The sequence below is a fragment of the Monodelphis domestica genome, chromosome 4 (assembly GCF_027887165.1).
Source record: "Monodelphis domestica isolate mMonDom1 chromosome 4, mMonDom1.pri, whole genome shotgun sequence".
Lineage (NCBI taxonomy): Eukaryota > Metazoa > Chordata > Mammalia > Didelphimorphia > Didelphidae > Monodelphis > Monodelphis domestica.
Window position 1 is genome coordinate 72,539,745 of NC_077230.1, and position 23,289 is coordinate 72,563,033.

Below are 23,289 nucleotides of genomic sequence, written 5' to 3' on the forward strand. Positions count from 1 at the left end.
AATCCTAGTATATGATCGTATATCTTTGAATAAACCACAATCTATCTGAGCTTCATTTCTTAATCTATGCCTGAAGACAGACCAAAACAGGCCAAAGCAGCTAAGGAGCTCTCTCCATTAAAGGGTGCAACAGTGGGTAGAGTACCAGACCTGCAGGTAAGATTTATCTTCCTGACATCAAATCCAGCCTCTGACACTTAATAGCTGTGTGATCCTAGGCAAATCATGTGATAATCCTCTTTGCCTCAGTTTCCTCATCTGTAAAATAAACTGAAAGAGGAAATGATGAACCAGTCTAGTATCTTTCCCAAGAAAACCCCAAATGGGAGTCACAAAGAGTCAGACACTTCTGAAATGACTGAAAAACAACAATAACCAACTCTGCTTTGACGTCACCCAAACAGGGATCCATCCATCTTGGCAGAGTCAGCCTTTTTCTCATTGACTCTGACTCATTGCAACTCCAGCCCCAAGAAGAACTCTGGGAATAATCACTTTAAACAAAACTTCATTTTGTCTCACTTCTTTGATTTCTCTCAAAAAATTTCTTTTGGAAAAGTGTTCAGTGTACAAGTAGAGGAAAGCTATTTATTTCCTTAAGCACCAAAAGGATTCTTAGTACACAAAAGACCTCATAAGGTCCCATTGGCAAGGGCTTGGAATATGGAACATCAATCCACAACTCATATTCTATCCTTTGGAGAAGGTGGATGCTTAAACCATTAAAATAGGAAGCACTTGGTTTCTCCTCTTGTCACTGGAAGCCCAAGGGAGGGCTGTTGGAATCTCAAGTCACAGTCAGAAGAAAAGAGAAAAGAAAACAAGAAATGAAATTATCTCTGATTTTAAAGTCTCCTGAATGGGAAGCTCATACTGCTTAGTGACCAAACCTCTCATGGAGAAGATTGGAGGAGAGGACAGGACCTGAGACAGTGTCAAGCAGATGTCTCTGGTTGCAGAAGAAGCCCAAGCCTGTGCCTTGCCAGAAGCACCCAGGGCATGGGCTCAGCACTGAACAGGTCTCATGGGGTTCTTCCCCAACTCTGACCCCAGGTCCATCCCCAAATAGCCTCCACTGAGTATAAACTGCATCCTGACTCCACCTCCAACAGCTAGACAGCTCAGTGGATGGGGCACCAGGCTTGGAGTCAGACTTGAGTTCAAATACCACCCTCAGATTGGGTGATTTTGAAGAGGTGATTCAATATCTATTTGTTTCCTCAGCTGTCAAATGGAGATAATAATAATAATAATAACAATAGCATCACACCCCAGTGAGAATCAGATAAGATAATAGTTGTAAAGATCATGGCATAGTGCCTGGCACATGGTAGGTGCTTAATAAATACTTTTCCCTTCCCCCTTTCAAGACATAAAAATAAAGTTCTTGAAGATTTCACAGTCTCTAAGAACTCTTTTAGCTAAGGAATGTTGTGCTATCATTTTATGTATCACTACTGTCTCCCCCTAAATACATATTCCCTCAAATTAATTAACATCACAGACATGACCAACAATTCATTATCCAGTCTACTAGCCTGCTAGCTACTTTTATGAGTAACAATTAAAAAAAAAAAAAACCTTACCTTCCACCTTAGAATTGAAAAGGATAATTTTAGCGTTGTGACCTAAACTATATTAATTATTGGTCGTCATGGGATATCCCAAATTAAAAAATACCCAAGTCAGCTTGAAATTTATGGTGATTTAATTAATAGAGTGGAAAGAAATTAAGAAGAAGGGAGAAGGAAAGGGTGTAGGATTTCTCCTGCCTGGATTGTGCCAGGGGGGAAGATTAGAGGCTCTAGGCAGATAAAGTTTTAGAGTAAAGGAGGAAGGAATCAGCCTGAACTCCAAAAGGGCTCAGCCAAGATGCCTGAATCTGAATTAGCTCAAGGGCAAACTCATCACTAAAACCCAGACAAATAGCTGCCACCACACCAAGATTTTGGAACACTTAGCGCGCTGCCAGCCAGAGCCACCTCTCTGGGAAAAGAGACCGATGAGAGCAAGCCCTGTGAAAAAAGCTAGATGATTCTACCTCACTTTCCTGTGTCTCCTCTGCACCAATCATAGCCTAAGCTTGACTTAGGACAGCCCAGGGGTCTGTAGGCTGTTTCTGATTTGTCAATTTCTCTATCAAAGGCCACCCTCTTAAAACTCAATCCTCAAGCATGGTTACAGACATTCCCAATTTTGTTAGACAAAGTAGGGTGGAATAATGCAAAGTTCCCAAGACATTTCTGATTTTGTTAGAATAAGCATCTTCATTGTTACAAATCAGGAGATAGCTAAATCCAATCTTCACAGAATCAATACTGTGCATTAGTTCCAAGGCAGAAGAGTGGTAAGGGCTAGGCAATGGGGGTGAAATGACTTGCCCAGGGTCACACAGATAGGAAGTGTCTGAGGCCAAATTTGAACTCATGGCCTCCCATCTCTAGGCCTGACTCTCCATCCACTGAGATACCAAGATTTCCCCAATATGAGTAAAAATAGTTACTCATCTATCTAGATCTATATCTAGAAGTTATGCAGGTGCTTGTGGTTATCCAATACTTTGCTTTGCCATCAATTTTGCCATCAATTTTAATGTCGAGTCAAAATTAAGATTTTGATTTTTATGAGAGCAGACTACATTAAATATAATAATAACTGACATGGGTATAGTGCTTTAAGAACAAAGTGCTTTATAAATATCTCATTTGACTCTCACAGTGAAGGGGGGTGCTATTATTCCCCCCATTTAAAAGATAAGAAAACTGTGGCAGACAGAGGTTAAGTGACTCATCCAGGGTCATATATCTAGGACTTGTGTAAGTTCTGATTTGAACTTGAAAATGTTCCCAAGAGACAGCTGGGTAAGTCAAAGGATAGAGAGCCGGGTCTGGAAATGGGAGGTTCTGGGTTCCAGTCTAGCCTCAAGCATTTCCTAGCTGTGTGACCCTGGGCAAGTCACTTAACCACAATTGCCTAGCCCTTACTGCTCTTCTGCCTTGGGACCAATACATAGTATTGATTCTAAAATAGAAGATAAGGGAAAGAGGAAGAAAGAAAGAAAGAAAGAAAGAAAGAAAGAAAGAAAGAAAGAAAGAAAGAAAAGAAAGAAAGAAAGAAAGAAAGAAAGAAAGAAAGAAAGAAAGAAAGAAGAAAGAAAGAGAGAGAGAGAGAGAGAGAGAGAGAGAGAGAGAAAGAAAGAAAGAAAGAAAGAAAGAAAGAAAGAAAGAAAGAAAGAAAGAAAGAAAGAAAGAAAGAAAGAAAGAAAGAAAGAAAGAAAGAAAGAAAGAAGAAAGAAAGAAAGAAAGAAGAAGAAAGAAAGAAAGAAAGAAAGAAGAAAGAAAGAAAGAAAGAAAGAAAGAAAGAAAGAAAGAAAGAAAGAAAGAAAGAAAGAAAGAAAGAAAGAAAGAAAGAAAGAAAGAAAGAAAGAAAGAAAGAAAGAAAGAAAGAAAGAAAGAAAGAAAGAAGAAAGAAAGAAAGAAAGAAGAAGAAAGAAAGAAAGAAAGAAAGAAAGAAATCAAGCAGCTCTGGGTCCAATGTTCTATCTACCGCACCACCTAGTTATCAATCTATACATTAATTTCTCATTTTCTTCCTCTCCTTTCTCTGTTTCTACCAACTTCAGGTTCTTATTTTCTACCATTCTCCCTTCTCCACGCAATATCCCTTCCTATGGCCAGGACACAGGATTCAGCACCATGGGCCAACACAACGTGCGTGAGGAAACTCATTCTCTTCTTGGAAACAACTCTTGGTGAAAGAGCTCCCCGTGGAGCTTTCCATGTCTCCCAAGCTATTCTTACACCAGAGTGAAGACCATTGCCGAGGCCTGGTTGGTGGTCTCAAGAACACACTGGTGCACAAGTAAGGATTGGCATTGATTTCATAAGTGAAGCTTTTCATTAACCTTAGTTACTTTGGTTGCAGGTTGTATAAAGCAGCACACCCGCCATAATATTTTATGGATTCCTTCTCTGTAAATATATATACATATGTATTTATAAATTATATGTTATATGTATGATATTTATACTTAGTGTATATTATATTTATTTTATATATCCTATATAATAATTATTATTATATATCATTTATATTACATATAAATTTGTAAAAAACTAAATATAAATCCTTCTCATATCTGAGCCAGGTTCATCTAAAGGGACTCTAAAACATCACTAAAATATGTTCATGGCATGCAAGCTCTGTAGTTTCTTTTGAATGGCACCATAAGCAAATAAATACTCTCTGTGTGTCATCTGATCAGTGGCTGCTGCCCCTGTGACCCATGATGGACCAGACAACAAGACAGGTTTCTCTCTTCCATGGTGACAGCAAGGTCTAAGGAGCTAAGCTGTAATAACAGTAGCAACTACTCCTCAGCAAGTTCCTGCCCATTTGCCAGAGATGTAGGGAAATCAAAGTTTTATCATTTTAAGTTGAAAGAGGCAATCTGTTACGGGAGAAAGATAACTGTTGGTCCTTGAAACTCAAGTCTTGGTTTCAAATCCTAACTCTGATAACTTTGTCTGTAGTACCCAAGATCAATCACTTAACTTCCTGGGACTCAGTTTCCTCCTCTCTAAAATGAAAGAATTGTACTATGTTAATTGACAATCATTTTTAAGCACCCACTATGTGCTAGACACTGTGCTGTTGATAAAAAAAAAACATTTTTTACTCTTCTTATGAGAAAACAGAAACCTATATTAGTATAAGTAGTACAACTATGAAGAGATTTTGTTGTTCAGTCATTTTTCAGTCATGTCCAACTCTTCCTGACCCCATTTGGGGTTTCTTGACAAAAATAATGGAGTGGTTTGCCATTTCTCCAGCTCATTTTATAGATGAGGAATGGAGGCAAACAGGATTAAGTGATTTTCCCAGGATCGCATGACTAATAAGTGTCTGAGGCTGGATTTGAATTTAGGTCTTCCTGATTCTAGGTCTGGTGCTCCACTGCTGCTCATGTAAATATATACAGTATAACTTTGAAGAGAATAAATACAATTAAATATGAGGTGATTAAGTACAAGGTGATTTGGAAGGAAGCAACTGGGATAAACAAGGAAAGCTTCCTGTAGAAGGTGATACCTAAGCTGCATCTCAGAGGGGGAAAAAAAAGGTTCTATGAACTAAAGGTGGACAAGAAGGCAAAATTTGGTATGGGGGAGATCTAGTCCATAGACACAGGAGCTTGGAGAGAGAATGGCATTTTGAGGAACGCAGAAAAGGCCAGTTTAGATACACCAAAGTATTCAGAAGTGGAAGGGGAGATGATGTAGGAGTCTTTTGAAAAAAGAAGGATTAGGCACAAGTCTATCATGCCATGACCTATAAAAAAAAAGAGAGTGGACTTCATGAAATCTCAGTCCCTTAGAGCTCTTAATTCTTGGTCCCAACCATTCAAAACTCATATAAATAGCACAGAGTCATCCTAATCCATAGCTCTGCCTATGGGAGGGATTGCATTATATTAAATGCCCCAAAGATGGTGACCATAAGTTCCCATTGACCACAGAGGCTATTACCCTATAAGACATACTATTTCAGGAGGTCCTGAGTTCAAATTTTGTCTCAAATATTTCCTAATTGTGTGACCCTGGGAAGTCACTTAACCCCCATTTCCTAGTCCTTACCACTCTTCTGCCTTGGAACAATATAGTTCTAAAGTTAAAGGTAACGGTTAAAAAAAAAAATTCTACTATTTGCACAAAGGACAGTTAGGTGATGCAGTAGATAGAGTACCTGCAGGATCTGGAGTCAAGAAGAATTACCTTCCTGAGTTCAAATCTGGCCTCAGACACTTATTGGTTTTGTGATCCTGATAAAGTCCCTTATTCTGTTTGCCTCAGTTTCCTCATGTGCCAAATGAGCTAAAGAAGGAAATGACAAACCGCTCCAGTATTTTTGCCAAGAAAACCCTAAATGGGGTCATAAAAAGTCAGATACAACTGCAAAAATTGAACAATAACAACCATGTACACATACACACACCAAAAAAAAAAAAATTAGGAAGCCATGTAGAGGGTAAGTTAGAGACCTCAAAGAGAGGCTATATAGTTCTGGCAAAGAGCTTATTCCAGAAGATTGCATATAAAGTGAGACTAACTTGTCCTCTGGGCATGGAGACTGGAAGCACTGATGGTTCAGCACCCTTCCCCCTAAAGCACAGTCCCTCACATCCAATAAAGTCTAAAGTAATGCTGTGAAAATGGAAGTGGGCACTGTTTTCCTGACCAAATCCAACAGGGAAAAATTCTAAAGTGGGTTTGCTCAGTATAAAGTTGTTAACTTCCAGAGGCCTTAGATAAACAAGGTCAGTGGTGACACACTCTTTGGTCTGGACTGAAACCACCAGAAATACAGCCTTTCTGGCTGAATTCCGAAGGTAATTTGGACCAGACTCCCAGGGGCTAGGACTTCCTGTTGGCGGAGACAGAAATCAGACTTTTGCAAAATGGTGCCCTACCTCATTCCACCTTTGAGAAAATTTTGCCTTTTTTCTATTCTATCTACTAGCCACTACTGGTAGATAAGAGATGAGATTTGATTCATCAAATTCCCAAAGGATGGAATTCACATCTATGACTTAGATAAGTATTAGGGCCAACTGGAGCACATGGATTTGCCAGAGTTGCACAGCTGGCAAGGTTTGGAGGCTAGATAGGAATACAGAGCTTCCTAATTCCAAAAGCGGTACCCTGTCCACAATCCACAATGCTTCTTTTCATCTTAATACAAAAGAACTGCCTATGAGATTGCAAAAGTGAATTTTCTATTGTTTAATTTAAAAAATCAAATATGTGCAATTTTAAAAGTAACATTTAACATTCATTATGTGAATTCCTACCCTAAACAACTTCTTTTCTTCCCTACCTCAAATCTACCTCTGCTCTCTAGAATCAAAAAAGGTATGATTTTGCTTGAAAAATCATGAGCAAAAAAAGCTTCCTGGGAGCAGTAGAAAGGACCTCCATTCCTGCTTAGAACTCTGAGATCAGGCTCATTCAATAGCTTTCAAGATCATGGGGGATGGGGGGAATCTAGGTGAATCCCAGGACTTGATATGGGAGGTCTTGGATTCAAATGTGACCTCAGACTCTTCCTAGCTGTGACCCTGAGCAAGTCACCTAATCCCCATTGCCTAGTCCTTACCACTCTTCTGCCTTGGAACCAATATACATTATTGATTCTAGAATGGAAGGTAAGGGTTAAAAAAAAAAAAAAGAGCAGAGGCAGGTCTCTACCTCCCTACCTTATAACCTTTCAGAGTTAGTTAATTCTGATGCTTTGTGACCCCATTTGGGGTTTTCTAGGAAAAGATACTGGAGTGGTTTTTCATTTCCTTCTTTAGCTCATTTGACAGCTGAGAAAACTGAGGCAGACATAGTAAGTGACTTGCCCAGGATCATACAACTAGTAAGTGTCTGAGGCCAGATTTTAACTCAGGAAGAAGAGTCTTCTCGACTTCAGGTCCTGCAAGCACTCTACTGTGCCACCTAACTGAGCCAGTGAAGGATTCTTATTTTTAGCAAAACCTCTTACATCTTCTCTTACATCAAGATCACTGATTCTGATATTGACAGATTCATGTTTTGGTGAAAAGGGGAAAAAGAGGGCCAGAAAGTGTCTGAGCTGTTTCTTTGTTTCACCTTCCTTTCCTTCTTTGTAACCCCAGCTTTGGAACAAAGGTGACATCTGCAGCTTGAAACCTAAAACAAAGTTCTTTGTCTCTGGTGACCACAGAGAAACACAATACTTTCCTCTCCCTGCTTGACCTCCCCAGATCCTAGCTCAGGGGAGCTGGAATTGGCTACTTGCATTTTCTTGTGCTGAACAGAGAGGGGCACTTGTGTTCCATTTTTTAAAGCCTGCCACTGTTCAGAGAGTGCACAGAGCTGTGAAATTTCTCCTGACACTCAGCGTTGCTGCATCTTTTTAGTAGGTGGAGTTTCAAAGTTCCCTTTTTTCCACCAACCAGTAGTGTTTACATTTCCCATCAACGCTGTCTCCTTAGGACTGCCAGACAAAGTTAACCAGATCCTGGAGGCAGCCTTATAATGCAGTGAAAAGAGCATCCCTATGTAAACCCGGAGACCCGGATTCTTATCCAACCGTTTTCATTCATTTGCTGTGTTCCCTTTCTAGCACTAGCATTTTAGGTTTCTCTGAGATAAAGAAATCTGCTTGGATGGCCTTGGGACCGGTCAGGACTTTTGACCTGAAGGATTCAGTGATGGTTCTCCCAACTGAAAGGGCCCTCAGGCCAGATTAGAGCACTGTGTTGGACCAGAACCTTCAGTAGCCTGGATAACCATTGGCTGATTTCCCACATGAACCCACCACTTATGTGTTAATTTCTGCCATTTATTAATTTGAGAGGTAATATAATATAGAGGATAGAGAACTGGCCACAGTCAGGAAAACCTGACTGAAAGCAGAGCCATATTGTTTGTGTGACACTAGATAAGTCACCTAAATTCTCATTGTCCTAGATAATTGACTATGAGTGGCAGAACAGATTATTAATAAAAGTAATTTCCTCACCAGAAGTTATCCACAAAATTACAGGTTCAGTCCAATAGAAAAACATTATTTAAACTAAAGCAAAAGATTTGGGAATTTCAAAGGATCACAAGCTTTAAGCTGAAAGAGAATTTAGAGATAATATAGTCCAATTTCTTCATTTTACAGATGGGGAAACTGAGGCCCAGTTAGGTTAAGCAGTTTGCCCAAATTCCTTGCACATACGCTGTCAGAAGTGAAATTTGAACTTTCATCCTCTGTCTTAAGAATCAGTGACCAAGGATACTCTATACCACATCAAACCATTAATATCTAATTTAATATCTAATTGTAAATTGATTTCTGATTTTTTTCCCATAAAGAACCAAGTGATTTGGGGTCTTTATGGGAACAGGACATAGAACAAGTAGGTTCTGCTTCCTGAGAAAGTAGAGTAAATTAGGTTTAGAAAATAGTTTCAGTCTTGTAAATCAGGACCTCATACAACAGTGGGAGACTGTGAACACCTATAGACAACCCAAAAGACATTGTAGTGTTGGGATGGAGAGAATGGAAAAGTAAACCAGGAAAGGCCAGAGGATTGATAAATGCCAATTTTGCCATCTAACTCTTACCTAAGACTGACTCTACTTAAACGACTATCCTGTCCCAAGACCTTAAATTATGTACAATCTGTGAACCCACAGCAGCGTTCCTGATTCAGCCTTTTTTAAACCCTCACCTTTTGTCTTAGTAACAATTCAACAGAAAGCCAAAAGCCAAACAAACAGGGTTAAAAGACTTGCCCAGTGGCAGGTGGCTAGGAAGTTCCCAAGGTCCGATTTGAACCAGAGTCCTTCTGGCTCCAGGTCTGACACTATCCATGGTGCCACTTACCTCTGCCCCCTGATTCAATAAATCTTAATGGAAGTAATTCTTAATAGGAATACAGCACTGAAATAGCCCTTTGGTAATCACTGTGGTAATCACTCATATGCATCCTGAATTGGGAGATCTAAGCCAATTGGTAAATGGAGGAATGTGTTTTCCATTAGGTTTCCCATAGGTAAGCTTTCCATGTTAAGTCCATGATAGCTTCAAGATCTAACATGGCACTTCTTGGCATTTGAGTTAATTGGATGGTCGTCTCTCTAGCAGTATAGTTACTTGGCTAAACGCTGGAAGGTTTCCAATCATTCTCTTATTTGGAGAGGATCACTGAAGATCCCTGAAAGTAGTCTATAACCATCAAGCAGGAGAACTCCCTGGATATGCTGCCCTTTAATTTAATTAATTTAATTTAATTAATTTAATTAAATTTAATGAATCTCCATTCATTATTTTTAGGAACCTTCCTGTGATTTTGAACTGGGTGAAGACACAAAAGCCTGGAGAACTAGGGGTCAACATCATCACGTCAGACTTCGTCGACCTGGTGGACTTTGCCACGACTGTCATTGAGTTGAATGACCTCCTCCTACAAGGGGACAGAGCTCTGGCTACATGCTGATTTCGTTTTTATTTAACTCCGTATTGAATTTATTGATTCAGGGCAGAGTTTTGACAGGTGTCCCTGCCAATGGTAGTAGTCCCTGGGCAGAGTTTTGGAGGTGAATTCAGTGGAGGCCCTTTTCCTTTATTCATAGGGCTGTCAATTTTAGTTTTCCAGGTGAAACTTTTGGCATATTGGAAACTCTAAGGGGTGAAATCCCACTTTAAATAATCAGTGTCAGAGTTTCTTTTCACTGGATCATAGGATGGAATAATTGGTCAGGAATGTGGATAATAGGTCCCATCGGGGTATTTTATGTCCATTATCTGGTTTCTTTCTCTGCTGTCTTTCAAGATGTTGTGTTTATGGCAGTAAGAGGCCCGACATCCGTGAACAGGGAGACATCCTATTCCAAGTGTTTCTGTCCTGTGGTAGTTAGACACCAACTTAGGACTCTGATGGGATCCCCTGAGTATTAAAAAGAAAGAACTGGTGTTAGGGAAGGGGCGAGGAGATAAATGACCCACTCCTTTATAGAGCCAGCCAGTAGAATTTAGCATGGTGGTATTAATAAGGGGGCTGCTATTATATTTCTTGCCCTGTTCACATGCCAATTGATTTCCTCAGAGAAATAGAGCCCAGAGATTTAGGTGTATTTGATAGTCCCAAAACATTACTTCCTTTCCATTTGTTTTAGTTGTGTATAAGAGAAAGAAAGGAAGAAGAAAATTTTAAATTGGGTACGAAGAAGGGTTAGATTTGCATGCTATCTCATGTCAGGGTTTTTTGTTTGTTTCAGAATCATTACTTAATGGAATACCAGTTGAATTCTAAATTATTTTGGCAGAGCATGGTCCTCAAGCCAGCTACTGAGGTCATGGTCAACTCTGGGTACATCTGGGATTGGTGTCTGTCTTTTGTGACAGTACCACGGCAAAATCATGCTTGAAAAGTGCAATGGCATTGCATTGACATGTTCCCAGTGAGTTTGGAGCCATTCTCTGATTATCTGGAACCGAGACTACCTGGGGGACATTTAGGATGGTTTGCGTGTCACCCAAAACAAAAAAGCAGTAGTAGGAGAGCTTTGATTTCATTTGTCAATTTGATCAGCCTCCTACAGGGTATTTGGACTGGAGCTAACCATCACTAGATGAAGGACTTTGAAACTCAAAAGAAAACTTTTCTTGATTGATAAGAGGTGCTTACTAGATTGAGAAAGCTCTTTTCTCACTTAATTTATGTATTTATTTACTTATTTCTACACAGTTTATTGACAGTGCTTCCTAGGTCAGACGGAGCTTCCAGGACTCCTTCCTGCCCAGGACAGAGAGGATGGCCATTTTCTCTAGGTTGGCAGGACCACCTTTCTCAGTGCATCTGTGTGTGACTCAGTCTGCTATTTACCTTCGCGCTATGTTGTCTTTTCTCCTATGCTTTCTAAGGACTTTGTAAATTTGGTAGACTTTTCAGGACCATTCTTGCTGCACCAGTGCAATGGCTGAGGAAGAAATGGATAATGAGAATTATTTTTCATCTCATCTATGAAGAAAACCCTCCAGAACAGGAGTGAAAAGTGAATGCTAGCAGGAGAAAACAGGGAAAGATAATATGCATTTCTACCAATCTGGATCTGATTGCGGAGCACCTTATACAGCAGGGAATTCTCTAGAAATGGCAGCCTCTGGAGTCTGGAAAAAAAAGGAAAAACCAAGATGCCAAATGTATGTGGGTTTTGGTGGGGAGAGGGGGAAGGAGTGCACACACATATGTACATACACACATGCATTTGTATGCACACTTGCACACATGCACACACACGTGTGAGTGTGTGTGTGTGTGTGCGTGTGTGTGTGTGTCTTGCTGGGCATCTCTTTCAATTGCTTTCTGTTTTGTCCCTGTGTTGCTGGTAGCTGGAGGTTGGCATTTTTCTGCAATGGGAGCATCCAGCCGGCTGCTAAGAAGATATCTCTTCATTCTCCAGCTTTTTTTCTCTAGCCTTGCTACAAATGCCACTTCTTCAAACAAAGGGGAAGTTCAGATGCTCTGTCTACAGACCCTGAATTGCTCACATCCCAGTCCCCAGTGGAAAAATCGGGCTTTCCTTGTCTTGGAACGTTTCTTTAGAAGAGGCAGTGTCTGGGATTATACTGTCAAAGAAAGGGAGGGAAAGAGTAAAACAAAAAGGTATTGTTGCTTGAAACTAGAGGATGCTCCCTGTGTGCACCCTGCTTCAGTACAAACAAGGTGAAGAGGAGGAAGAGAAGAGCCTAAGACCCTGTCTAGTCTGGAGAAGTTGCATGGGGCTGGATCAGAAGCCTGCCAGCTCCTTGTCTGTAACCGTACAGTGACGGGGAGGCTAGGGAAGGACAGTTTGTTCTCCCCTGTTTTATGAGCCTCGGCACTTTCAGTTCCATGGTGCTATGGGGACAGGTGTTCCTAGCATTAATGAATAGAATGCCAGTGGCACCCAAGGGCTCCTTACTGATCAAAGAACTGTTTACTTGCTTTTCCCCTTCAGTATTTTGTTCTGTTTCATTTTAAGCATGTCATTGAGTTTCATTTTAATCATTTCCTGCTGTGTTGACCAAGTGGATTTCAGGTTTGGGATAAATAAGAAAAAAGTCCTCAATCTTGCTTCCAAAGTACAGAAACCAGCAGCTGCCCACATGAATATGGCAGGGTGCTGGAGATCATTATTGCCACTTCGGTTTGTCATCCTTGTTTACATTTGGGAAACAGTCTGTCTTGGAGTCAGTGGGATGGGGCAAGGGATGTGATTTATAATTCTACTGTAAACACTGGCCCAGATTTGGCTGCCTCTCAGCCCTAGGAAAAGGTTAACACAGATGTTAAAGGATACTCACATTCTCTTCCTTTGACAACAGAGTCGGGGAAGAGAATTGGGAGAGGAGAGGGAGGCGGGTGGAGAGGGACATCTGTTTGGGTCAGTGACCCATCCTGTGGCTGCCATAAGAAAAGTGGCCCCAACCACATTATTGATTCTTCCAAGTTGTGTGGGACTTAAAAACTAAAACAGTATTTATGCTTATTCAGAACTGAATATTGTTGGACTCCACAATCAGCTAAATGTTTGCTTCTGAGCCAAACAGGAACCCAGTTTCCTAAGATCTGGGGCCACATTTCTATGGAGATGTAATCTGAGTATCCCTTGAGTTGCCTGATCTAACTTCCCATTGGCAGATAAGGGTTGTCGTCCTGAACTGCCTATCATTGTTTACAAGACCGGGCTTTTGATCCTACTGGGGTACCAATATGGTTCATGAAGATGTCAGGGACAGAGAGAGATGGGGATAAGGTTAGGCTAAAGGGATGGTGAAAAAAATATGACATTAACATTTAAATTAAGGCAGCTGTCAGAGGCTCTCTGCAGACAATATTTGAAAATGCATGCATTAAACTAGAGCAATCACTTGAGCCAATGCTTCTTTAGTTTTATAGTCCCAGGCTACAGAAATTCTTGGTGGTACATTGGCCACCTAGGCAAAACCCAGGATTTTGCTTTAAACGCTAGAAAAGCACAAGGAATTTGATTCCAAGAAAATCCAAGCTCCTTAGCACCATAGGGCTCCCTCCTAATTTTCCTCTGATAGAATTCATATCATCAGATTTAAGAAGCTCACATTTCTTTAGGAAAAGGACTTGATTGTTTTAGGGAGCCACCAGGTCAAGCAAATTTCCCATTTGAAACAGTCAGTGTTGGCTGATGGAATCAGGTTAGGGGAGCATTGGAATGAATGCTATCATGTTGTAGTCTTTGTTTTTGCTTTCTTTGGATCTAACCTTTAGAAAGGGTTGCACAAAAGGATATTAAAACCATGCCCCTTGTGGGACAAAAGGGGAGGGTGGAGTGCCATTAAACCTACCCATTCAATGGGAGGAGGTAGAAGTTCCAACTCCAGCTGAAACCCTCTGCTTCCATCACCCTTGGAATTCTTTAGAGGGCCCCTCATAAGCTAATGGAAGTCTTGGATGGATACCATATGTATATACCTCCAAATTAAATGTACTTGGGAAAAAACACACTAATAAGTGAGAATCCAGTGTAGACCTTCCAGGTGCATCAGTCTGTCTCTTCTCATGGTGTTTCCAGCTTTGTGGAAGGTTTCAGCACAATTCCTAGCAAATAAGCAGACTCTTAATGAATGCTTTTTGACCAAGTTTTGGGGTCAAGGCTTTGTCCCACTGTGTCCCCTAATCTTCACCAATCGATGATGAGGGATGCCTTTTGCCACTAGCTTATTTGAGCATTTGGAGATGTCCAGATGAGAGATAGATCAAGAATATAATGTTTCAGGGAAGTCACTAAGACTAAGATTAATAGTATTCTGTATATGAAATTAATTTGGTCATCTGGGGGTTAACTGTGAAAAAGAATGAGACGAAGATTGCTCTTCAATAATGTTCTGGGTGAAAAGAGCATCCCTGAGTCAGCACACTCCCCCCAATTTTTTAAAAACTCTATGACCAATGATAAAGCACATATAGGCAATCCCATCCTTCAGAGTTATTTAGAGAAAAGAGTTTACAGGAATTCAAGGAGCCAATCCACCATTTAAAAGTCTCTGATCATTCCACTCAGTGTGATCAATGTTTTGAGTCCCAGTTTAAAGTTGAAGTGATATTAATTTCTTATAGGGCTAGTTGAAAAACCAAGGATTGAGTTTCATTTTTAGAGAAATGACAGAAGATGGCAGGGGAGGGCTAACTACAGGGTAAAGGTAGGTATCTTCTTAGCACTAACATGTAAGTGTATGCTTTCAGATGCTGAGAAGATAAATAAAGCATTGCTGCATTTTTTTAAAAATAGCAAACATTCTATAACTTCTAGGTTATAAATATTAGGAGAGTAGGAGAAAGGATAGAGATAGACAACAGGAAGTGAAACAGGATCCTGGGATTTTCTCCATGATAACCTTCCTTTGGCCAGTTTTGCCAATCATCTGACCAACACCACAATTCCTGATGTGTTTAGTCAGGCTTTAGTCAAATTGAGAGGCTTTGCTCCTGTTCCTACTGAGGATTTCTTGTTAGCTTTCCAGTTCTTTATCAGTGTTCATGTCCAACTCTTAAGAAAACCCATGCCAATCTCTCCCTTTACTTGCTGTTATCTCCCTACCTGGCTATTTATTTGTCTGCCCTCTCCTCCCAAGCCTTCTTTGGCAAGAACAGAAGGTTCTCCATGGCAGAGCCACCTGGCTATCTGGGAGATAGGAAAAGGGGGAAAGAGGAATATGCCTGTGAACTGTCAGCATAGTCATTGGCACCCATAATACATGCAGAATCCCAGAATGAGCTGCAGAACATTATGTGAAACAAGAAAGAAAAATCAATCTTGGAGTAGGGAGAACACTTAGTAAGAGGCAAGCTTGATAACATGAAACATTGGATGTGGAATTAGGCTTCTTTCTAGGGTTTAAAACATATTTGTTCATTTAAAAATGATTTATTTTCCAGCAAACTGTTGAGGACTTTTTCTTTCCTCTAAGGTACTTGACATTAAGGACAAGTACACTGAGCAAAACAAGACAGATTGGAGTGGCATGAGAAAAACAGGTTTGAAGAGGTAGAAACCAGCATGTTGGTTTGCCTCCAATTAAACTTGAGCAATTCTTTTGCACCCCTACGAGTCCTCTCTTCAAGTTGTGGCTTTTTCAGTTTCCCTCCAAAGAATGGCATGATTGCCCCATGACCCTGTGACATTTCTGAGCTGGCCCAAAACCAGAATGCATTATGGATTTCACACACATGTGTGTGCACACACACACACTCACATACATTTTTTTAAAACAATACCATGCTGGAAAAAACTCCCTCCCTCTTAACCCTCTCAGAATTAAGTTTAAGATGACCCTGGCTGGCCCCATCCTATGGTATTTATTGTTTGCAAGCTCTCCAAGAGAATTTGTTCACATGATTCTTTCAGCCCGTCTCCAGACCAAACTGGTTTCGATAAAGTTTTGTAGTTCTTATCTGTTGGCACCTAATCCCTCAGTCCCTTCCTATAATTCCATCACTAGAAGAGTCCTCTCTCATCACTTTCCTTTAACACCATCTTCTGTTCTTTACTCACATCTAACTTCCACCACCTGCCAAATGCTCTGGGTCACAGAAGGTTAGGAAGATCTGTGTTAGCCAACAGGAAGGGCATGCACAACCCAAGCTATAGGAGCACAATTTTTTTCTGACCTCATTAATGTGACTCTCACTCTTCTTCCTGTTTAGACCTTCTTCCCATCCCACCCTCACCCCCATCCCCTTTCAGTCTCCGTGCCTCCACCCACAGGGGAAGGAGGATGGCTAACAAGGGCTGTTTTACAAGTCTAGATGCTCTGGAAATTTAAGAGACAGCACTTTGAGATGTCACATGGAACCTATGTGGCTTTGTACATTTCCAGTTTGTATTACTAGAGCATGAATACATGCTTCCATCTTGGAATTGTAGTGTCCATGCGATAGCTTGTAGGAGCAGATTGTGTCACCTGTGGTTGCTGCTAAGATCCTTACTACCTTATAGCCTAATATTTAATCCGCATTGAGTAAAGTGTTACTATACACAATTTGTACAATGTGAATGCCTATTGTCATCTCAGTTAACCTCGTGATAACCAGGTAATGAGTTAGAACATATGCTGTAATAGTCAAAATAAGTATTGGTCAGTTTAGAAAAACCATGAAATTAATGATGTACTGTATGTACTAACTGTTGTATTTTGTTCTATATTGGCTGGATCACATTAAAGTGCATGAAACAAAAGGAATGCTACTTGATCTAATAATTAACAGTTTGCATATCTGTGCACTTTCACATTAAAATGTATTTTGTGGCTTAATTATACTGTATGTCTATATTTCTTTCATTTTTTTTCTTCAGGTAACAATTGTTCAGTTTATTCTCTATTCTCATTTCTTGATAGAATTATGCAATCTCCTCTGCATTGTTAAGCCAGAATACCTCATTTTAACTGTGAAGATTTTATTTTTTAATGGCCTATCATGTAACTTATTTTTTGGATTGGTTTGTTTTATGTTGTATTTTATCTGAATTACCCACAGAAGTTTTCATCTCTGACAATAAACATCACATTTTAGCACACAGCTCCTCTGTATTGGTATTTAGTCATTGAACTATTGTTTATCTTAACACATAATTTATTATTGACAACTCCCAGGAAAATGTATTTAGAGATCTATCTTTTGAGCATCTAGCACTAGAATCAACTGAGTGTGTCTGGAATCTCTAGAACGAGCAAGAAAGAAAATATGTAAGACCGTATCAGAGCTTCTAATTAGATAAAACAACCAGATTTTGTTCCTGGGAAGAGAAATAAGATGGTTCTGACAGCACAACCTCAGAGACAATATCTGGTCTGCTCCAAAATCCTCTGTTCCTAAACCTTTAGCAACTCCTTAAGTGAATCAAGATAATAAAGCCTCCAAGTTCTCTCCATAGTCCACCATGGTCCTCTAGGAATAGAATGACTGGAAAGCGTGATTTTATCCCTTTTCCCACAAGGAGTTCTTCCAGATGAGCAGCATATTCTTTTCCTTTATATTTTGTCCATATTCTTCACAACGCCCTGTGAGCAATTCTAGCTTTAGTGAGACTCATTCTAGGGATGGGTTGTACGATAACAAGGAAGGAAGAATAGAAAAAAGGTGAAAACCTCAATGAAGCTAACTTTACTGAGGTTGACCCATGCACCCAGAATGCAAATAGGACAACATAAAATCTGGGCAGACCTAAGGTATTTTTTTCCTGCTATTCAGTGTCATTTTGCTGTCTCAGGTGGCAGGTTCCATCTCCTGTCCTAGAGCAGCTGATTTTGATTAAATGAACAAAGTCTCTAGAAAATACAGTTAAGCCTCAGGAAGGGGGTCCATGTGCAAAGAATACTTTGTAAACCTGGGAGTCATATTTGCTTTTGGCCTCAGCAATTTACTTTAGTCATCTATTGGTGCTTTAGAGAAACAATAATCTTGCATTCCATTTCTAATGCTTTCAGAGAATTGGAATATGAACTTGAGCTTTTGTCCTTGCCACCATCTGCTCCTCTCTTTGGCCTGGATCAGACTCAATCTTCTCTCATTCTTTTCTCCTTTGATCAATTTCTCTCTCTCTCTCTCTCTCTCTCTCTCTCTCTCTCTCTCTCTCTCTCTCTCTCTCTCTCTCTCTCTCTCTCTCTCTCTCTCTCTCTTTTATGCTTTCACAGATATGCCCAGGTTTCCCTCATCCTTAAAAAAACATCATTTAATCTTGCCCTTAAGTGATTTCCCATAGCTTTTCTTCTGTTCCCAAACACCACAAGGAAAAAAAAGTCATTTTTGTTACCTACCCTTCCTCACTATCTATTCATTTCTCAACTCCTTGTCATGTGCTTTCCAACATACCATTCAGCTGAAACTTGATTCCAGGTGACTCCTGATGATCTGTTTCCTATTAGAAACTTTTCTCTATATTCATCCTTCTTGATCTTTAGCTGTTTTTGACACTGTTAACAAAGATTCTCTCCAGATGTGGTCTTCCATCTCCACTTTAATGACACTGTTTTCTCCTGGTTCCCTTCATACCTCTCTGACTTCTTCTCAGCCTCCTTTGTTGGACCATCATCCATTCAAGGTTCTTTCCTGGAGCTTCTCTTCTTTCTCCATAGTCTTTCTCTTGGTGATTCGGGCAGCCGCATGTGTTCAGATGCCATCTCTATATGGTTGACTCACCAAATAACACATGCAATCTTAATGTGTCTCCTAAACCCCAGTCCCATATCACCAATAGCTGGGTGTTTATATATGGATATTCTACAGACAGCACAATTCAGTATGTCTAAAACAAAATTGAATTATCATTCCTTCTAAGCCCAGTCCTCTTCCTAGAACCTCTATCTCAGCTAAGGGTGACTTTCATCCTTTTAGCCACTCAGGTTCATAATCTCAGAGCCATAGAACCATAGATTTATATCTAGAAGACTTCCTCAATTCTTCACTCAATTTCATTGGGCATTACTTGTGTCTTTGATCAGAACCTATTTCCATGCTGTTGATGTTTGCACTAGGATGTTCATTTAGAGTCTACATCCCCAGCCATATCCCCTCGATCCATGTATTCAAGCAGTTGTTTTTCTCTGTGTTTCTACTCCCACAGTTTTTCCTCTGAATATGGATAGTGGTTTTTCTCATAGATTCCTCCAAGTTGTTCAGGATCACTGCATTGCCTTAATGGAGCAATCCATTACATTCAATTGTACCACAGTGTATCAGTCTCTGTGTTCAAAGTTTTCCTGGTTCTCCTCCTCTCACTCTGCATCAATTCCTGGAGGTTGTTCCAGTCTCCATGGAATTTCTCTACTTTATTATTCCTTTGAGCACAGTAGTATTCCATTACCAACATATACCACAATTTGTTCAGCCATTCCCCAATTAAAGGATATCCTCTCATTTTCCAATTTTTTGCCACCACAGAGTACAGCTATGAATATTTTATGGGTGAGTTCATTCCATTCACATTCAGAGTTATGATTAACAGCTGTGTATTTCCCAGCATTTTGATTTCTACTCCTAGTCCTGCCTTTACTTCTTTCACTATTTCCTTCTACAACAATGTTTGTTTTTAATGTTTCCCTACTTCCTACCCTTATTTTACTTCCCTTACTATGCCCTTCCCTTCTTGTTCCCCCTCTTATGTTCTTTTGCAGTCTTTTTAAAACTACCCCCCACCCTCCCCCTCCCTTGTACTGCTTCCCTCCTCACCAGTCTGTTTTTTACCCTTCTACTTCCCTATAGGGTGCAAATCTATTCTCTGCCCCAATGGATTAGATTGTTCTTCCCTTTTTGGGTCAATTTTTTTTAATTTTTTTTTAAACCCTTACCTTCTGTCTTGGAGTCAATACTGTGTATTGGCTCCAAGGCAGAAGAGTGGTAAGGGCTAGGCAATGGGGCTCAAGTGACTTGCCCAGGGTCACACAGCTGGGAAGTGTCTGAGGCCAGATTTGAACCTAAGACCTCCCATCTCTAAGCTTGGCTCTCAATCCACTGAGCCACCCAGCTGCCCCCTGGGTCAATTTCAATGCACATAAGAATTGAGTATTTCCTATCTCCAACCTCTTTACCCTTCCAGTGTATTGATGTTCTCCCCCCTCCCACCCTGAGCTTCCTTGGGACATATAAATTTACCCCCTTTTGTTTCTTTTCCCATTTCTTTTAGTATTAACCTCTTTTTTTAGCTCTAGTTGTATATGTATATATATATGTATTTATGCATACATATATCTGTATACATATTTATGTCTTGTCATTTCATCCTATACAGTTTTTCACTGTTCCCTCTAAGTGTAATTCTTCTAGCTGCCCAGGTGATAATAACAATTTTTAAGAGTTACCAATGACCTCTTTTCTTATAAGGATATATATCATTTTAACTTATTGGGTCTCTTAAAAAAAGAGTTGGGGTTTTTTTGTTTCTTTTCTTTTGTTTTGTTTTTCTTTTTCCCTCTTTTTTAATTACCTTTTGATGATTCTCTTAAGTTCTGTGTTTGTGTATTGAATTTTCTGTTCAGGTCTGGTCTTTTCTTTACAAATGCTTGGAATTCTTCTATTTTGTTGAATGACCACACTTTTCCATATAAGAATATAGTCAGTTTTGCTGGGTAGTTGATTCTTAGTTATAGACCTAGTTCCCCTGCTTAATGGAATATCATATTCCATGCCTTTCGGTCCTTCAGTGTCAATGCAGCTAGATCCTGTGTTATCCTCACTGTGGTTCCATGGTATCTGAATTACTTCTTCACAGTTTGTAATATTTTTTCCTTGGTCTAATAGTTCTTGAATTTAGCTGTAACATTCCTGGGTGTTGTCAGCTGGGTATTAAATACAAGAGATGATCTGTGGATTCTTTCAATCTCCACTTTTCCCTCTTGCTCTAGAATATTGGGACAGTGTTCTTGGATAATTTCCTGTAGTATTATGTCCAGGGTTTTTCTTTTGTCATGGTCTTCTGATAGACCAATGATTCTTAAGTTGTCTCTCCACGAGCGATTTTCTAAATCTTCTGTTTTATGAATGAGATGCTTCATATTTTCCTCAATTTTTTCATTCTTTTGGTTTTGTTTTATAATATCCTGCTTCCTTGTGATGTCACTTAATTCTAGTTGTATTCTGGTTCTTAAAGACTGGATTTCATCCCTGGCTTTTTGGTCATCCTTCTCCTTCTGGTCTGATTTTCTTTGGAGGTCATCTTTCATTCTCTTTATCTCATCTCGCATCTCCTTTGCCTCATATTTCATCCTCTTTACCTCATCTTTCATCTCCTTTGCCTCATGTTTCATCTTCTTTGCCTCGTCTTTCATCTCCTTTGCCTCATTTTCAAACTGGTTGATTTTGGCTTTCAAGACACTATTTTCTGTTTCCAAATGACTTATCTTTGTTTTTAAGTTCTTTTCCCAGTTGTCTTCAGCCTCGTTTAATTGTGTTTTGAATTGCATTTTGAGTTCTTCCAAAGCCTGTGTCCAATTTGCTGGAGTTTCTGTGTTTTTGTTTGATGTTTATTGATACTCCTCTGTTCTATTTGCTCTTTGTTCATTGCCTGTATAGAAGCTGTTGATTGTAATTTTGTTTTCCTTTATCTGTTGTTTGCTCATATTTACCCCTTCTTTACTTCCCACAGTTGTCTGTGCTCTTGCTCCTCTCATTTTTTTTGGTTTTGGGGTTTTCTGTCAGTCTCCCCTCTTGGAGCTTTGTCAGGAGATCTCTCAGTGTAGTCTATGGGGGAGGGGTGTTGGAGCTTGAGCTTCCCTGTCCTCTGGAGGCTTTTGATTGGATTAAAGTCCAGCAGTCTGTGAGGGAAGGGGTGTTGAAGCTTGAGCTTCCCTGACCTCTGAAGACTTTTGATGGGATTAAGTTCAGCTGGGTTGGGCTAGATGTGCCCTGAGACCAAAACCTCCAGGAAGGTTGGAGCAATATGGAGGGTCTCCACCACTGTGACCAGGCTGCCTGCTCTGTGATCCCTCTCCAGCTCCTTCCCCACCACCTGTGTTCAATACTCTAAGCCTGGCACAGCCCTGCCCTCAAGGTACTCCCTCAAGACTTGTGCCTTTACCTGCCCAGAGGTTCCTGCTGCAGCTGGAGGCTTAGTGCTCTAGGGGAGGGGGGGCATCCTGGGACCTTCCTTCCCCTTAAACCCAAGTGTTCTCAAATTCTGGTTTTGGGGGGGGCATACCTTTTGAATTGAGTCCAGCATGGGGTTCCTTGACTCTGTCTTGTTGTTAGGTTTGATTTTCAGCCCTCTAGGAGCATTCAGTTTGTAATAAGGAAGGAAGGGTTTTCAGAGGTCTGAACTTTTGCTGCCTCTATGCCACCATCTTAACTCTGCCTCTCCCCTAGAGTATATCTTTATGGTATGCAAGTTCTTAATTTCCTCTGTCTCTTTTTGTTTCAATGATTCCTCTGTGCTTTGCAGTTTTTATTTTAGTTCCTGAATTTCTGCCTGTTGTTCATTATGATTCTTCCATAAGTAAGCTGCAGCCTCTTGGAGTTCAGACAGATTTACAGTGTCATATTTGGGGAAATAGTTTTTGAAGAAGTTTTTCAGATGTGAGGTGCAACCGTGAAGGAACTGTCTACTCACATGAGCCACAGACTCTTCTGAATCCTTGTCTATACCCATAATAGACTCAGCTGTTTTGGATAAGTGATCTATAAAGGTGGCAGGATGCTCTGTACTTTCTTGAAGCAATTTATCAAATTTTCCCCATGCATTGGGCTTTGAACAAAAAGAGTTTTATGGCCTGGAGAAGATCCTCCCTACATTTTCTTAAATATGTCATGCTTGCCAGATTGGAAAAATCAAAATCTTCCCTCTGCTCTTCAGTAGGCCAGTTTATCAGAGTGCTATCATTCCTCATCCTCTCAATAAATTGCCTGTGCTTGTGGGGGCTAAATAATTCTGAAAGGAAGAACTCTGTATCCCCAAAATTGGGTTCAAAGATTTTAAATGCTCTTTTTAATTCCTTGAGCGCACAGTAAGGCTTAGATACAAATTTTGGAAATCTACAGCACATAGATTTGAGTTCTTGGGTAGAAAACTATGCACTTTGGAATGAACTACGCCTGTAGTATCTGATATCTTTGCAATGTCCCTGAATGGAAAAATTTTTTCAGCCTCATTGTTGATGCTCTTGCCCTTTTCTTTGCCATTTTCTTTAACTCCTGTCTTATTCTTTCCTTTTGCTTTCTTATCTTTGTCCTTAAGCCCAGTATCTTCCTGCCCACTTCCACCC

The 23,289-nt window shown here is 40.1% G+C and overlaps 1 protein-coding gene across 1 annotated transcript in view; it reads left to right on the forward strand.

Moving 5' to 3' along the window:
* Nucleotides 1-17,116, forward strand: part of PLCXD2 (phosphatidylinositol specific phospholipase C X domain containing 2) — a 91,131-nt gene extending 74,015 nt beyond the window's left edge. Inside the window, 4 exon segments of the mRNA XM_003341211.4 lie at nucleotides 3,623-3,686; nucleotides 3,689-3,818; nucleotides 3,820-3,861; nucleotides 9,853-17,116. Of these exon segments, the coding sequence (XP_003341259.3) occupies nucleotides 3,623-3,686; nucleotides 3,689-3,818; nucleotides 3,820-3,861; nucleotides 9,853-10,015 (399 nt within the window). The 3' untranslated portion in view covers nucleotides 10,016-17,116.
* The last annotated feature ends 6,173 nt before the right edge of the window (nucleotides 17,117-23,289 follow it).